Here is a 17,769-nt window from a genome sequence, read left to right on the forward strand (position 1 = left end):
TATTTTTACTACATCTGGTGTAAATGTGTTTAAGAGGGAAAAGAAACCCAAGATTACTTTGCCCTTTGGTTGCTAGGGACGACGTCATGTAAACTGTTTGAAAGGTTACTAGGTTATTAAGAATGTCCAATAAAGATTGCTTAACAATGGTAACATTGTAAGATTTGGTTCCGCTATGTACAGTGTACGGTACTTGTTGTACCGTAAACACATTTTTGACACTGTATATCAATATTGTCATGACAACAATTGAATTGCGAAAATCTCTTTGACATAAGTGGAGAATTTCCTCCTAACATCAAATCGAGTAGTGGACAACCCCCAAGGTGGTGTGGTTACAGAATAGTGGGTATAATTGTCACAAGTTAGACTAACTACACGTGTTTAAGAAAACCGTGGACTGACAAACACGAAGGATTTGCGGTGAGAGTTCTAAACATTTGGTGTCTGAAGGACTTATACAAAACATCTGGTGTGTAATGGCTCACCAAAACTCGAATCAACGAAGCAGACAAAAAACGTCATCGAGTGCACGTGCGTGTAGCAGGTTGGGATCACCTAGGAAAGTGAGTACTTCAGTATATAGACTTTCTCTTGTATGTCAATACTTTAACATGGTACGGCATACAGCCAATATTTTTTTCAAAACTTTAAATACTTGAATAGAGCTAACCTGGCTGTGTTTGTATTAGGTTGATTTCAGTCCTACCATTGATATACTGAATGTCCACGATTGTTCATGTGTTTTATCACTATGGTCCTAAGTTCTAAGATAAACTTTGTGTACACCCAACTGTAACGTCATCCAACCATTCATTTACAGCTAGTGTCAAGTTACCGTTCACTTGCTCTGTTTGATACAACCACATAAAAACCAATAAGGAACTACACATTCTACACTAAGAGAGAACAATCTCAATATAAAAGCAACGGACTACTAGATTTTTCTATGTCTTTCAGTATACAATTCACACGATAGAGGCCTAGGTTTGGCAAGAGGCCAGGACAAAGCGAAAGACAAATAAGCCTGTACTTAGATAACAACATTGAATTTTACCATTTAAGTTCCCTTTTGACCGCGATCATATTGAACTCTGCAGATAACAAAATGAAGTTTACAATCGCAAGATTTATTAGTTTCATCTAGATGGTGGAAATATATGTGACATAGCCGAAGATAAAAATTTACATTTTCAGAATAGTTCATTTGAATTGAAACAATTTCGATGTTGTCATTGACTCCCCTCTTAAAATACACCAGTACAGTATCACATGAGTCAGCTTAGCAATTATTTATTGGAACCCGCCATATTTGGAACTAAGAATAAATAAATGTAATTCATAAACACACATATCTGACAAAGAGACTAAGATACGTTGTCTCTAGCACTACTGCATAAACTAAATGTATTTCGAATATGTAGTTCTGTTTCTTGTATTTCTGTAATACCAGTACATTACGCGAACGCACAAAGTCACCCTCACCCCTATCTAACTGTATTGGCCAAATGAAAATGTTTCAGACAGCGCCATCAATTTCAAATCATGACGTATGTAGTACTATAAAAACAAAGCCAGGGTTGAAAAGCGTTGGACTATAAACAAACGCTAGACTACAATTAATCAAATTGAAACAATACATACCTTATATACGATTAATGAGACGACATGATTGGTCGGGCCATGCTTTTCTATTTCATTAGTGAGATCTTGTAAGTGTCACACGTGATAACTTATCATTTACATGTTAACAGCTGCTAGAGTAATCTGGGTTTTTGTTAAGTTGCTGTTTTATGAATCTTATTAATAATTGTATCTTATAACATTTCCACATTTAGTAATGGCTTTTTTGTTGAGGTATTTCAATATATGCTATTTTAAATACGTCAATGTTATGACTTATTAACTATCGTTGCTGACCATAATGCCGAAAAAATAACGAAAATTCTATTGTAAGTGTTTATCTCTTTTCTACGAAAATAGACCCTTCTGCAAATATCGAACACTTGCCCCATTAGAATACTCTTCCTTTACACAGAGAGTATATTCGACTTGTTTTTGTTGCATGTATTGACGCGCATAGATTCCGCTTAAAAATGCGATAATCGCACTTGTTGCATCAACCCAGTCCTAAATATAACTATGATAAAACTCTATATAAAAACAAAGACATCTAAAATAGGTTTATTGTATCATAAATTTGTAATCTGTAGAGTTTGTCTTCATTGGAGGATATTTGTGTTTTTTGTTTGTACCAAGTTAAAGTGATTTTTTGTTTATAGATCAATGGTTATCCCGAGAACATAGTTCATGTTGCAAAGAAAAAAACTTACGTGGAATCTAACAGTTTAAAGAGAGAAGTAGAATTTACTGAAGGTAAGATACAGTTATTCGCCATTGTATGTATGTATGTATGTATGTATGTATGTATGTATGTATGTATGCATGTATGTATGTATGTATGTATGTATGTATGTATGTATGTATGTATGTAGTAAATGGTATCAAACTCGTAGAATAGAGTGCTCGATGCTTGGGTAAGCAGGGCGGGAATAATCAAAGTGAGTTGGTTGGAACTTGAGGTGCTAAGTTGTAACTCCGAGTTTCACGCTCAATGCGTTCATCAGACACATCAGACACGCTCAATGCGTTCATTGTTGTCTGATGAACGCATTGAGCGTGAAACTCGGAGTTACAACTTAGCACCTCAAGTTCCAACCAACTCACTTTGATTATGTATGTATGTATGTATGTATGTATGTATGTATGTATGTATGTATGTATGTATGTTGTTATATGCCTCTCTGTCTGTCTGTCTGCCTGTCTGTCTGTCTGTTTGCGTACCTGACTGTCCGTATATATATAATATGGAAAACCATACTGTTCTGACCCAAATAATTTCCGTCCGTCCGTCCGTCCGTGTGTGTATTTATTTATATATATATAATATATCAACATTTTCTGACGAGTGATTTACTCACGAAACAGGCTTGTAGAGACGAAAAACCCGACTTGATTTTCTTCTAACCTCAACATATACTCCGCTCAGCGTGCAGACGTATCGAGCACTGTGCTACGGATAAATCTTACCACTGACTTCCTATATATATATATATATATATATATATATATATATATATATATATATATATATATATATATATATATATATATATATATATATATATATATATATATATATGTGTGTGTGTGTGTATATATATACATACATATAATAATGACATATAATACAATACAATAATGACATATATTATATCACACATGGCGATTTAATTCGACTTTTTAACAACAAAAGCGTACCACAAGCTCATAGTTCAAATTGTAGCTACTCTTTTTCATGTAGCGGGTCAATGAGTAGGACAACTTGATTTCTTTGACAGAATTAAATGGAGACCCATCGATGAAGAGGAGCTCGGTCTCTTCGAAATATTTGGGTTAGAACTGTATGGTTTACGATATTATTTATAGACAGAACCTTTGACAATCAAAGCCTTTGTGTACATTTTTTATGCATATTTAATCTTATTTTTGCTTCAACAGCCAGGAGATCAGGGAGAAAATCAGTCACAGGTAAGTGAGGAAAGAACCGTAACTTTATTGATGCTGACAATTCTAGGACCAATATTTATCTTCACACTTGTTGTCACAATGTTGATTTGAACTATTTAACACTTTACGAATACCATTCATCGATTGTGATACACGCTACCTTTACTAAAAGCAGTGACTCACAATTCTAAGCACTTTAATTTTGGTTGCCACGTCGTTGGCTTTTAGCAGTACAAAAACATATTTATAGAATTATCATTAAAAATTGAAGTTTTTAATATTGGATGTGATAATTTCTTCTTTTTCTTAGTTCTATTTCTTCATGGATATATTGTAGATAGTGACGGAAAATCGAAAAGGCGTGAGATAAAAGGTAAAATCATAGACGTTGTATGTACATAGGCATGCATGCATAAGTGTGTGTGTCTATGTGTATCTGTGTGTATCTGTGTGTGTTTGGTCGTGTTTAGTCGCGATAACCCAGAATGTACCAGTGGTGGCTCTCACTTCCGCCCACCACAGAAGAGTTTAGACTGATAACAAAATCCGATGCGTTTTGGGAAATGTCATTGCAAAGTTTGCGACCCAGTACGTTTTCTGAAGTTAAGTATTCAAAGCAGTAAAGGCTGCAATAAATGATCATCAAATACCTTTATATTAGTTAAGTTTGGCAATATTTCGCATGACGGGCTCGTTTTGAAATCTATATGCATCCCGAGAACATTCAAGACATGTTATGCATATCATTAACCCTAATAACCTTTCCGCGATGTATCATTTTTAGTTAAGTGTGAGAATGAAGTTTTGTCCATGGTTTTAGTTCAGACTCTTTGAGGGCGCGGCGGAATTTAGAGTCATCAGTAGCAGAAGCTGGTTAATTGCTTGCAACTGTTAACTGAATGCATGTAATATCACATAGAGATATTAATCTTAGACACAACACTAACCTAGGACAGTTGTCATTTCTCAAAATACACCCAGATTGGAAGAAATAAAGCTACATACAAACACATAATTGGGAACTTGCAAACCCGCCATGTTGAATGTTGTATCCTGGGAAATGTGATAATAAATACTAATAATAAATTAGTGTTATAAGCAATATTGTTACATTGTTTGTAACCACAAATAATCAATTTATAGTCACCATGACCATTGCGTGGGATTTATTTTATCGGTAGCGCCAGATTACGTATTATACTAAACACAGATAATCCCACAGTCCTTTGCGTCTGAGCATGCTCAGTCAGGATTGTATGTTCCCTATTGTTTTCGTATATATTTATTAGATGTTTAAATGAGGTCATAATTTCATATATTATATTCTATAGGTCAGCCGAGGCTTCCGACTCATATTACACCATGTTTTGATACATTTTCGTAGATATTTATTAGATATTTAAAGTTCATACTTTCATTCTCTATAGGTCAGTCGAGGCTTCCGTCTCATATTCTATCACCAGCAGGTAAATATATAATGTATTAAAGTGCATTTTGAGTTGCTATATAAAGTTCAAGACAGAAAAGAGGGTGTCATCCCATTACATTACCTAAGTAATCTAAATTCGCAACATTATCATAAAGGATGACATGTATCGATGTGACTAATGACAATCATACAGAATATAATTATATATATATATATATTCTTTAATACACTGATGACATATATGCGTATCACACATGGCGATTTAAATCGAATTTTTAACAAGAATTTTTAACATTTGATAAAACATAAGCGTACTACAAGTTCATTGTTCAAATTTTAGCCACTCTTTTTCATGTAGCTGGTCAACCCACCACAGAAGAAAATAGTTTTGTATGTCTTATTGTATTAGAAACCCACATAATATAAATATCTCATAAAAGGTGACACGCTGTAAAACACTTGTAAGATATTAATAATTCATATTTCACATTCAGCTATAATTAATATATCGAAATAAATATAACATTGTTGATTCACATGTATGGTTTCCATACATGTCATTTTAATGATATTCATAATTAGTCATATCTCCATAACCATAATTTACATTGAGTTGACTTGTTTGTTTGTTTTCAGTGATGTCGCACAACTATGCCTTTTTTCGGTATCATCCCATGTTTGCAGGAAGAGGTACAACACCAGACGATGTTAAAGCTGTTAAGTTGCCATGGATAAAAGATACATCGGTTCGGAGTAGCTGCATATGTAAGCTTTACACCACCTTTCCGTACAGCGAGCGGCTATTGAATAAATTATCAAGATTAGTGAGCCTGAGATAGACATGATAGACATGATAGACATGATAAAATTAACACACAAACATCACTTACACTGTGCGGGCTCTATATTTAGTTACTGATATAAACAGTAACAGCATGCACACTATAACTACACATGGTATAATCTGTTGAAGTTCAAACAAAACTCATGCTCAGTGCAGTGTATAAAAGTGGTGTATGTATGTTATTTTTTATAGTGTCTATCTCAACATGAAACCTTGTGACGAGGCTCTTTTAGTTTGATAGTTCCTTTATTAGCTTTGACTCGTTCTACGGAAATGGGCTATAAATCATTGTGTTATCTATCAAGAGTGAAGTTATATATCATTCTGTTTATCTGTATAGTACTTTTTAGAATTTCATGTATAATGTATTATATATACAACATATGCATGAGCTATGTATATACGGGTTGATGTAGATCATATTTTTGGATTACAATTATAATAATGGAATTTACCAATAGAGGGATATACTGTGAATGTTAGCTCGCATTCCGATATAATACGTACGGGAACAACAGTTCAGGTTTATTTGTTGTATTTACTCCAGGCATAATTGAGGTATTACTATGTTTACCTGCACAAACCGAACAACGATACGTGTATATGACCGAGTTGTACTTTTTACATTATTTTATCACAGGTAAAAAATCAGTGTTTGCACCTGAACCGCTCTTCCAATCAATTCCACATAAGCGGCACTGTGACATGGCTAAATTTCAAGGTAAGCTTATCCTCTGTATGTCACGAGGAATGAAGGAAAGGGGAGGTAGAGAGAGTATTGCCCTCTCATAGGAGCATGTGGTAAAAATTCGACATGGAGATGGGAAACTTTTCAAAAACTACGCCAAATGTTGTAGCATCGACTTAAAGGGTTACACTATTGTCGATGGAGGCACTAGTCTAAGAACAGTATATATATTTCCATTCAACGCCCATATCGGAAGATTATAGTATCATTCATATTTAAACTGTTGCATTCTTGAAACCTGTACAGATAATCAAATGTCGCTTATAACAATAAATTTCCTTCCTTCTGTTATCTCGTTAGGCCTACCGAAGTCAACCTGTGAGGTCTGCCAGAAAAGGAAATGTAAAAAGAGTACTGAAGGTAAATACAATAATACTCGTGGAAACACAAAATTTCAAAATGTCTGTCTCAAATTTATAACGTCTGTACGGGGTCTGAATATGGCAAATAAGTTTAAAAAAATAATTACTACGATAACAACCTGAGAGAGAGAGAGAGAGAGAGAGAGAGAGAGAGAGAGAGAGAGAGAGAGAGAGAGAGAGAGAGAGAGAGAGAGAGAGAGAGAGAGAGAGAGAGAGAGAGAGAGAGAGAGAGAGAGGCAGGCAGGCAGGCAGGCAGACAGACAGACAGACAGACAGACAGACAGACAGACATACAGACAGACGGATAGACAGACATACAGACATACATACATACAGACAGACAGACAGACAGAAACAGGGGGAGAGACAGAGACAGACAGACAGACAGACAGACAGACAGACAGACAGACAGACAGAAATAAATAAATAAGACATATGAATAGATGTAGATAGATACAGAGACTGAGAGAGACAGTGAGAGATGAATAGATAGAAAGACAGACAGACGGACAGACAGACAGGCAGGCAGGCAGGCAGACAGACAGACAGACAGACAGACAGACATAAGCAGAGGGAGAGACAGAGACAGACAGACAGACAAACAAACAGGAAGACAGACAGAGAGAGACAGAGAAATAAATAAGACAGATGAATAGACGTAGATAGAGACAGAGACAGAGAGACAGTGAGAGATGAATAGATAGAAAAACAGACAGACAGACAGACAGACAGACAGACAGACAGACAGACAGACAGACAGACAGACAGACAGACAAGTAGGTTGGTAGATGGGGATGGATGGGTGAGGGATGGATAGATGGATGGATGGATAGATGGATGGATCGATGGATCGATAGATAGATAGATAGATAGATAGATAGATAGATAGATAGATAGATAGATAGATAGATAGATAGATAGATAGATAGATAGACGGGCGGACGGACGGACGGACGGACGGACAGACAGACAGACAGACAGACAGACAGACAGACAGAAAGACAGACAGACAGACAGACAGACAGACAGACAGATAGATAGATAGATAGTGATAGGTATAACTCTTATATTTACTTTATCCACAGTGTTCGACGACTGTTTCCTATTCAGAAACTGCAACTGTCAAGGAACTTATAATCCTAGCAAGTCGGAGTTGAAGATTGTCAGTAAAAAAATCCATTCGGCTAAATGTACTCAATCTGATCTTCAATATTTAGATGGTTCTAGATATAAATAAATTGCAATATATTGTATGATTTCGTTATCGTATCCTCACCGGATGTTATGTTGGTTTAGTTGATGTAGATCATATTTTTGGATTACAATTATAATAATGGAATTTACCAATAGAGGGATATACTGTGAATGTTAGCTCGCATTCCGATATAATACGTACGGGAACAACAGTTCAGGTTTATTTGTTGTATTTACTCCAGGCATAATTGAGGTATTACTATGTTTACCTGCACAAACCGAACAACGATACGTGTATATGACCGAGTTGTACTTTTTACATTATTTTATCACAGGTAAAAAATCAGTGTTTGCACCTGAACCGCTCTTCCAATCAATTCCACATAAGCGGCACTGTGACATGGCTAAATTTCAAGGTAAGCTTATCCTCTGTATGTCACGAGGAATGAAGGAAAGGGGAGGTAGAGAGAGTATTGCCCTCTCATAGGAGCATGTGGTAAAAATTCGACATGGAGATGGGAAACTTTTCAAAAACTACGCCAAATGTTGTAGCATCGACTTAAAGGGTTACACTATTGTCGATGGAGGCACTAGTCTAAGAACAGTATATATATTTCCATTCAACGCCCATATCGGAAGATTATAGTATCATTCATATTTAAACTGTTGCATTCTTGAAACCTGTACAGATAATCAAATGTCGCTTATAACAATAAATTTCCTTCCTTCTGTTATCTCGTTAGGCCTACCGAAGTCAACCTGTGAGGTCTGCCAGAAAAGGAAATGTAAAAAGAGTACTGAAGGTAAATACAATAATACTCGTGGAAACACAAAATTTCAAAATGTCTGTCTCAAATTTATAACGTCTGTACGGGGTCTGAATATGGCAAATAAGTTTAAAAAAATAATTACTACGATAACAACCTGAGAGAGAGAGAGAGAGAGAGAGAGAGAGAGAGAGAGAGAGAGAGAGAGAGAGAGAGAGAGAGAGAGAGAGAGAGAGAGAGAGAGAGAGAGAGAGAGAGAGAGAGAGAGAGAGAGAGAGAGAGAGAGAGAGAGAGAGAGAGAGAGAGGCAGGCAGGCAGGCAGGCAGGCAGACAGACAGACAGACAGACAGACAGACAGACAGACATACAGACAGACGGATAGACAGACATACAGACATACAGACATACAGACAGACAGACAGACAGAAACAGGGGGAGAGACAGAGACAGACAGACAGACAGACAGACAGACAGACAGACAGACAGACAGACAGAAATAAATAAATAAGACATATGAATAGATGTAGATAGATACAGAGACTGAGAGAGACAGTGAGAGATGAATAGATAGAAAGACAGACAGACGGACAGACAGACAGACAGGCAGGCAGGCAGGCAGACAGGCAGACAGACAGACAGACAGACAGACAGACATAAGCAGAGGGAGAGACAGAGACAGACAGACAGACAAACAAACAGGAAGACAGACAGAGAGAGACAGAGAAATAAATAAGACAGATGAATAGACGTAGATAGAGACAGAGACAGAGAGACAGTGAGAGATGAATAGATAGAAAAACAGACAGACAGACAGACAGACAGACAGACAGACAGACAGACAGACAGACAGACAGACAGACAGACAGACAGACAAGTAGGTTGGTAGATGGGGATGGATGGGTGAGGGATGGATAGATGGATGGATGGATAGATGGATGGATCGATGGATCGATAGATAGATAGATAGATAGATAGATAGATAGATAGATAGATAGATAGATAGATAGATAGATAGATAGATAGATAGATAGATAGATAGATAGATAGACGGGCGGACGGACGGACGGACGGACGGACAGACAGACAGACAGACAGACAGACAGACAGAAAGACAGACAGACAGACAGACAGACAGACAGACAGATAGATAGATAGATAGTGATAGGTATAACTCTTATATTTACTTTATCCACAGTGTTCGACGACTGTTTCCTATTCAGAAACTGCAACTGTCAAGGAACTTATAATCCTAGCAAGTCGGAGTTGAAGATTGTCAGTAAAAAAATCCATTCGGCTAAATGTACTCAATCTGATCTTCAATATTTAGATGGTTCTAGATATAAATAAATTGCAATATATTGTATGATTTCGTTATCGTATCCTCACCGGATGTTATGTTGGTTTAGTTTGACATTTGATTTCAGTATGTATGTAGATTTCAGTTGTTCAACGTATCAAATGGAGTCTCAATATACTTTTACATTTTTTGAGTTATGCAGTAAATCATTATTTTTAATAATCGGTCTTAATACACTTTTACATGTATTTTGTTATGCAGTAAATAATGATTTTTAATACAAATATGTCTGTTATTTAGTAAAAGTGACATTAGCACCAAACACAGTGCCTGTGTAAAGTTACTTTCTTCAATATTACTTGTAAACATGATTTAAAAGAAAATGGCAATATGTAAATACTACAATGTGTCTGTGAAGGTAGGAATTGGCTTGATTTTGATAATATATGTCACCTATCTGTCAGGTTTGAAAGAAATCGGATATTCTATGTCTGTGAAATGACGTATTACGGACAGATGGATGGAAGCAGGGACAAATGGAGCCCGTTGTAATGGCAACCCTTCGAGGGGGCTAAAAAATCAAGTTCATTCGAACTGTCACAACGGAAGCTGTTTTATAGTCACAGTTGATCGGCTTCAGAATAATCTACTCTTAGTATTTAAACAGTACTCTATTTACGGTTGTATAACAATTTGATCGCTACAGCATTCTTAATTCACTACAACGTACCGTGCCGAACCGGGAAAAGCAAATGAACCAATAAGAAATAACGAATTCATACAGATCAATCATGCAAAAATTACGATAGAGACAATGAATTGTAACCTCACATCACACCACGGAATAAATTTATTATCAAACACGAGTTACCTGTCTATCCTTAGTCACATAAATTAATACATTAATGTAGCATGTAATCGAAATATGTCTACAGGATTATGTGTATATTCTTGATTATTTCTGTCATAAAATGGTGTATTTGTTGATTTGCAAAATACAAATGTCGTCTGAACAGGAAAACAGAAGCTTGAATGATGATTTGTATATGCATATACATGTATTTGTAAGCAGCCAAGTAGGAATTTCCTCTCTCAGCTACCTAGTATTCGTTATTGACGCAATTGCCTTGTATACGAATAGCAAAGGCAAATGGCGGTGTACATTGAAAATTATTATTTCTTTAATCCAGGCCATCAAGATGTCCCATAAAAATGTAAAAAGCATACAAACACAAAGAAAGAGACAGATAAAATAATATGAAACTAGTAACTATCTTGTAGTATACATAACAATCCTATACTTTCTCCAAAGGTTTGAACGAAAATTTGCATGAGTCAATGCAGATTCGAATTAAAGTATTGTGACTATCAACAATACGTCTGTTAATTGTATACAGCAACTTATAATATTAGCAAGTCGCACATCAATATTGATTATTTGGAGGGCATATTGCCAAACTTAAAAAAACAATTGTCAAATATAAGCCTTGCAACTGAAGCTACGTCCACACCAACAAAGAAATGATAGCGTGCAATATATAACAACAGGATGGATAGGCATGTGAATGGTCATACAAAAATTGCATATGTATGTCTAGCAACTGCGTCCATAGCAACAGCCAATTGTCAGTGCTGTTTCCGAAGAAAACAATAACGAGTTCGCTATTAAACCATGAACACAAATGTGCATAACTGTCAAGAACAACACTATATAGCAACAAAAATTACATCGTCACTCATTCAGTTTGCAAATTTCTACATTTTCCCTACAAAATGCTAATTTCTCGAATGTTCAATATAAAGTTTACATCTTTTGAAACAAACAAAATAAGCTATTATAAAGTAACGCAAAAAAAAAATCAACATTCTCTATGTGCACATGTCTGTCTGTCTTTACATAGGTACGTACCGATTATATTACCTATTTAGTATGTATGTATGTATGTATGTATGTATGTATGTATGTATGTATGTATGTATGTATGTGTGTATGTATGTGTTTTTCAATGAATGGAACATTTGGGTATTACATGACTTAAGCGTGCACAGAAAATTAAAATACAAGAAATAATGTGTTGCACAAATCTTCCGATTCTATTCAATGCATAAAGGTAGTTATGATTTCTCCTCTTGGTGTCTGAGTTGCAACATCTCTGCGATTCTGTGCGTAAAAGGGGTAAACCCATGTATTATTTCACCTTAAACGTCACTCAGTTTTTAGTAAGACTAGATCACTTTTATTTACATGGAAACACTTAAAAATAATGATTGATACACACGTCCCCTTCTTTTTTTTCATTTGGAAACAAACAAATTCGATTAAATCACTAGTCCTTCTTCAGTATCTAAACTATATCTAACAACATTATCCAAATTTAATTTTAAAAAATAGCTGAAGTTGTTAAACGAACTGTCAGCGTGCCGATGTGTCATCTCATGCCAGTCCACAAATGCGATCTTATCACAAAGGGTAAACAGTCAGATGTACATTCATAAGTACTGCCACTCCTAAATTTACATCTTGGCGCTCCCATTTCAGCCCTCGTACTTACAGACAGACAGACAGACAGACAGACAGACAGACAGACAGACAGACAGACAGACAGACAGACAGACAGACAGACAGATAGATAGATAGATAGATAGATAGATAGATAGATAGATAGATAGATAGATACAAACAAACAACAACAACAACAACAACAACAACAACAATCATTCAATCAATCAATCAATCAATCAATCAATCAATCAATCAATCAATAAATCAATCAATCATGACTGCTACAACATCAATACCAATGCTTCATATTATTATAATTATACTGACCACTTCCGCTGGGGTTCTCACTAGTTTCAGAAGTACAAATAAGATAATTTTCACTCCGGTCTGAATATGCGTCAGTAACTTGGTAATTTGCCCGAACTTTTCGTTCTGTTTATCCTCAGGCTGTTTAAATGAGAGAAATGGAAATGGTAAAGTGTTTACAGAGAACATGCCTCTGAATAAATTAACACATTTAGAGCATGTCGTATAACGTTTTTTTGTTTTACCTTACATCTTGGCCACATACTAATACAGGTGATAAATATTAAGGATTCTTACGGGGGAGAATGATGCCAGGAAAAAATAACGTTTGTAAAGTTTAGGTTTTGCAAAGCTATTTAATGTTTTGACATCTGCATTCAGTGTGGTAGCTTGGGAATACTGAGCTGAAACTTGATTATCATAAATTGTATTGGAAACGCATATTCTCATGAGAGTCTGAAGACATGCATATGCAAAACAAATACTCATAACAATACTCCTAAAAGTTAGGTAGGTGGTACTCATGCTTATCACCTTAGCACAAATTAATCATGTATATTTACATGACAGATATATTTGAATAAAACTCAAAATAAGGTTTGACAGGCTTTGTAAATGTATGTTTGATTGTTTTCTTACCTCTTGAATACGAACGGAAAAACACTGTACATGTCTTACCTTTTGCAAAGCCTCAAGTTTATTGACAATGGCATCCAACCTTTCACCCTTTGTTTCATAATTTGCCTGCAACTGTTCTTCCTTGGTTTTATACTTTTCTTCGAACTGTTCTTCCTTGTTAAAATACTTTTTCTCCAACTGCTTTTCCTTGGTTTTATAACTTTTCTCTAATTCTATAATCTTGTCTTTATAAGCATTCTCTGATTTATGGTACTGAATTTCATAAAGATAAGAGATGCAAACAAAAAATAACAACATTTTAGTAAAATAAAACATTGTCTATCTGTCTGTCTGTCTGTCTGCCTCCGTGTATGTATGTATGTATGTATGTATGTATGTATGTATGTATGTATGTATGTATGTATGTATGTATGTATGGTTATATGGTATATACGGATGGATTGGTGGATGTACGTTATGGACAGATGGATGGATGTAAGTATATGTGTACATGTACATGTGCATGTGCATGTGCATAAAGTATGTACGCATATACAAATGTATATGCTTTCATATATATATGTGTGTGTGTGTGTGTGTGTGTGTGTGTGTGTGTGTGTGCGTGTGCGTGCGCGCGCGCGCGGTCGCGTATGCATGTGTTCATGGTTGCACGTTTTTTTGTCTGTACGTGTGTGCATCTAGGTAGGTATATACGGTAGAGGGTTTTTGAATTTTCGTCTATATCAGGCCTTATCAAAAACATTAATTCCTGGTTCGCTGTATAAAACATGGATGAGATGAGATGAGATGAGATGAGATGAGATGAGATGAGATGAGATAAGATAAGATAAGATGAGATAAGATATGAGATGAGATGAGATGAGATGAGATGAGATGAGATATGATGAGATGAGATGAGATGAGATGAGATGAGATGAGATGAGATGAGATGAGATAAGATAAGATAAGATGAGATGAGATGAGATAAGATATGATAAGATGAGATGAGATGAGATGAGATGAGATATGAGATGAGATATGAGATGAGATGAGATGAGATGAGATGAGATGAGATGAGATGAGATATGAGATGAGCTATGAGATGAGATGAGATGAGATGAGATGAGATGAGATGAGATATGAGATGAGATGAGATGAGATGAGATGAGATGAGATGAGATGAGATAAGATAAGATAAGATGAGATATGTATATGTTATTTGCCAAATACCGTTCCATATCTTGCTGCGAGAGGTAATTTTTCTGGTATAACGGAGAGCCGGAGGCGAGCCGTTATACCAGAAAAATTACCTCGAGCAGCAAGATGTGGAACAGTATTTAGCAAATAACATACTTATACGTCACCTGCGACTATGAATTCATTTTTGAATGTCTAAAAATGCTGTTTCATTTTAAAATAAAATCACTTCCGCGTTATACTGTTGAGCGTAGTATCACGCACCTCTCTGATAACTGCAATGCGGTTGTTTACATGTCAGCCTTAACTTTATCATCCAATCAGAGTGCTCAGTAGTATGACGTAATGTTTACTATTTGCATATCACTCAGCGATATATTCAAACTTATAACCATCAGCTGAAAAATGAGTGCGTCTTTGTTTTGCGTACTGTATTCCATTAAATGTACATAAATGTTCGTGATATGCTTTGTTGTTCTAGTTAAGCAAAAATTACACCCTCCGTGGTGGTAATTTTCATATCCTTCATAAATTTAGGAATTCGTATTTACGATCGCGTGACGACCGTGCGTTCGCCATCACTGGACTTTCACGGTTGTGTGTGGAATTTTAGACTATTTCCCTGTGACATGAAAAGTACAGTTCAAAGACTTGTTTCAATGTATACAACGGTGATATTTTGTTCGATTGACAACAAATTTGGCATTGGAAATGCTGGTTATAGCTCGATCTCTAGTTGTCTGCTAGATTTGTTTACAAGGGGACGTGCAGTGATCACGTAATACAACAAGCAAAAATACGGCTGTTGGTGAAAAATACGCCTGTGTATCTGCAGGGCTCTCGACCAATCAGAATGCGAGATTGGTGACAGGTGACGTATAAGAGATGAGATAAGATGAGATGAGATGAGATGAGTGTCATGAGATGAGATGAGATGAGATGAGATGAGATATGAGATGAGATGAGATGAAATGAGATGAGATGAGATGAGATATGAGATGAGATGAGATATGAGATGAGATGAGATGAAATGAGATGAGATGAGATGAGATGAGATGAGATGAGATATGATAAGATGAGATATGAGATGAGATGAGATGAGATGAGATGAGATGAGATGGGGTGAGATGAGATAAGATGAGATGAGATGGGATGACATGATATGAGATGAGATGAGATGAGATGAGATGAGATGAGATGAGATGAGATGAGATATGAGATGAGATGAGATATGAGATGAGATAATAATAATGTTCGGTTCTTATATAGCGCTTTCCCACACCGTGCTCAAAGCGCTTTACAATTTATTACCCCTGGCTCGGATCAGAACGGCACAACGGCCCTTTAGACTTCCTCAACTCCCCGGGGAGCATACAATCCATTGCAGCCATTTAAGCGCATAGGATTAAAACCTTCACATTGCAACCTACATCCTACCAGGTCCCCAATTATACAGCTGGGTTGACTGAAGCACAGTCGTGGTTCAAATCTTGCCCAAGGACTTTAGCCACTCAGAAACAAACAGCAAGCAGCGACAGGGCTCGAACCTGCAACCTGTAGATTCCAAGCCAGTCACGCTAACCATTCACCCATCATGACTGAGATGAGATGAGATGAGATGAGATATGAGATGAGATGAGATGAGATATGAGATGAGATATGAGATGAGATGAGATGAGATGAGATGAGATGAGATATGAGATGAGATGAGATGAAATGAGATGAGATGAGATGAGATGAGATATGAGATGAGATGAGATGAGATGAGATATGATGAGATGAGATGAGATGAGATGAGATGAGATGAGATGAGATGAGATGAGATATGAGATGAGATGAGATGAGATGAGATGAGATGATATGAGATGAGATGAGATATGATGAGATATGATGAGATGAGATGAGATATGATGAGATGAGATGAGATGAGATGAGATGAGATGAGATGAGATGAGATGAGATATGAGATATGAGATGAGATGAGATGAGATGAGAGATGAGATGAGATGAGATGAGATGAGATGAGATGAGATGAGATGAGATGAGATATGATGAGATATGATGAGATGAGATGAGATATGATGAGATGAGATGAGATGAGATGAGATGAGATGAGATGAGATGAGATATGAGATATGAGATGAGATGAGATGAGATGAGATGAGATGAGATGAGATGAGATGAGATGAGATGAGATGAGATATGATAAGATGAGATATGAAATGAGATGAGATGAGATGAGATGAGATATGAAATAAGATGAGATGAGATGAGATGAGATGAGATATGAGATAAGATGAGATGAGATGAGATGAGATGAGATATGAGATGAGATGAGATATGAGATGAGATGAGATATGAGATGAGATGAGATGAGATGAGATGAGATATGAGATGAGATGAGATATGAGATGAGATGAGATATGAGATGAGATGAGATGAGATGAGATATGAGATGAGATGAGATGAGATATGAGATGAGATGAGATGAGATGAGATGATATGAGATGAGATGAGATGAGATGAGATATGAGATGAGATGAGATGAGATGAGATATGATATACGATATGATATACTTTTATTGTCCACTAAACATTGAAATTTGAATTTGGCACCAGGCGATACAAACAACGAACACCACTTAAAAAGACAATGAGTAAAACAAACAAACAAACATTCTTCCAGTGCATAAGCACACTACAAGACAAACAAGACACATTAACCAACTGTCCTAGTACCATGTTAACGATTTGGTTTGAAAGAGGTGTACTGGGAGCCTGGCTCTCATCCCAAACCATGATACATTGTTAAAAGTTAAAACGCTCTTGATGCAGAAACGATAAACAAAGACTAGAACATGGGTGCTGACATTGAAACTTTTAAGTTTCCACAGAAGAAAGAGACGAAGCTCATTTGCTGGGCTTGATTGTAGA

General features: G+C 36.2%; 2 protein-coding genes across 2 annotated transcripts in view; one reads left to right on the top strand and one right to left on the bottom strand.

The window, feature by feature from the left end:
• Positions 1 to 324: 324 nt before the first annotated feature.
• On the top strand, positions 325 to 8,190 carry LOC144445835 (uncharacterized). The gene is made up of 9 exons (XM_078135478.1): positions 325 to 566; positions 2,283 to 2,376; positions 3,562 to 3,591; positions 3,881 to 3,943; positions 4,998 to 5,036; positions 5,636 to 5,764; positions 6,484 to 6,564; positions 6,892 to 6,951; positions 8,039 to 8,190. The coding sequence occupies exons 1-9, from the start codon at positions 480 to 482 to the stop codon at positions 8,188 to 8,190; spliced, it is 735 nt and encodes a 244-aa protein (XP_077991604.1). The 5' UTR covers positions 325 to 479.
• A 4,008-nt stretch (positions 8,191 to 12,198) lies between these two features.
• The window catches only part of LOC144445606 (uncharacterized), a 29,197-nt gene continuing 23,626 nt past the window's right edge, over positions 12,199 to 17,769 (bottom strand). Inside the window, exons 22-24 of the mRNA XM_078135216.1 lie at positions 13,699 to 13,911; positions 13,042 to 13,161; positions 12,199 to 12,372 (exon numbers count right to left, since the gene is read on the bottom strand). Coding sequence (XP_077991342.1) covers positions 12,310 to 12,372; positions 13,042 to 13,161; positions 13,699 to 13,911 — 396 coding nt within the window. The 3' untranslated portion in view covers positions 12,199 to 12,309. The remainder of the gene's footprint in view (positions 12,373 to 13,041; positions 13,162 to 13,698; positions 13,912 to 17,769) is intronic.

This window comes from Glandiceps talaboti, chromosome 14 (assembly GCF_964340395.1).
Source record: "Glandiceps talaboti chromosome 14, keGlaTala1.1, whole genome shotgun sequence".
In the NCBI taxonomy this organism is placed as follows: Eukaryota; Metazoa; Hemichordata; class Enteropneusta; family Spengelidae; genus Glandiceps; species Glandiceps talaboti.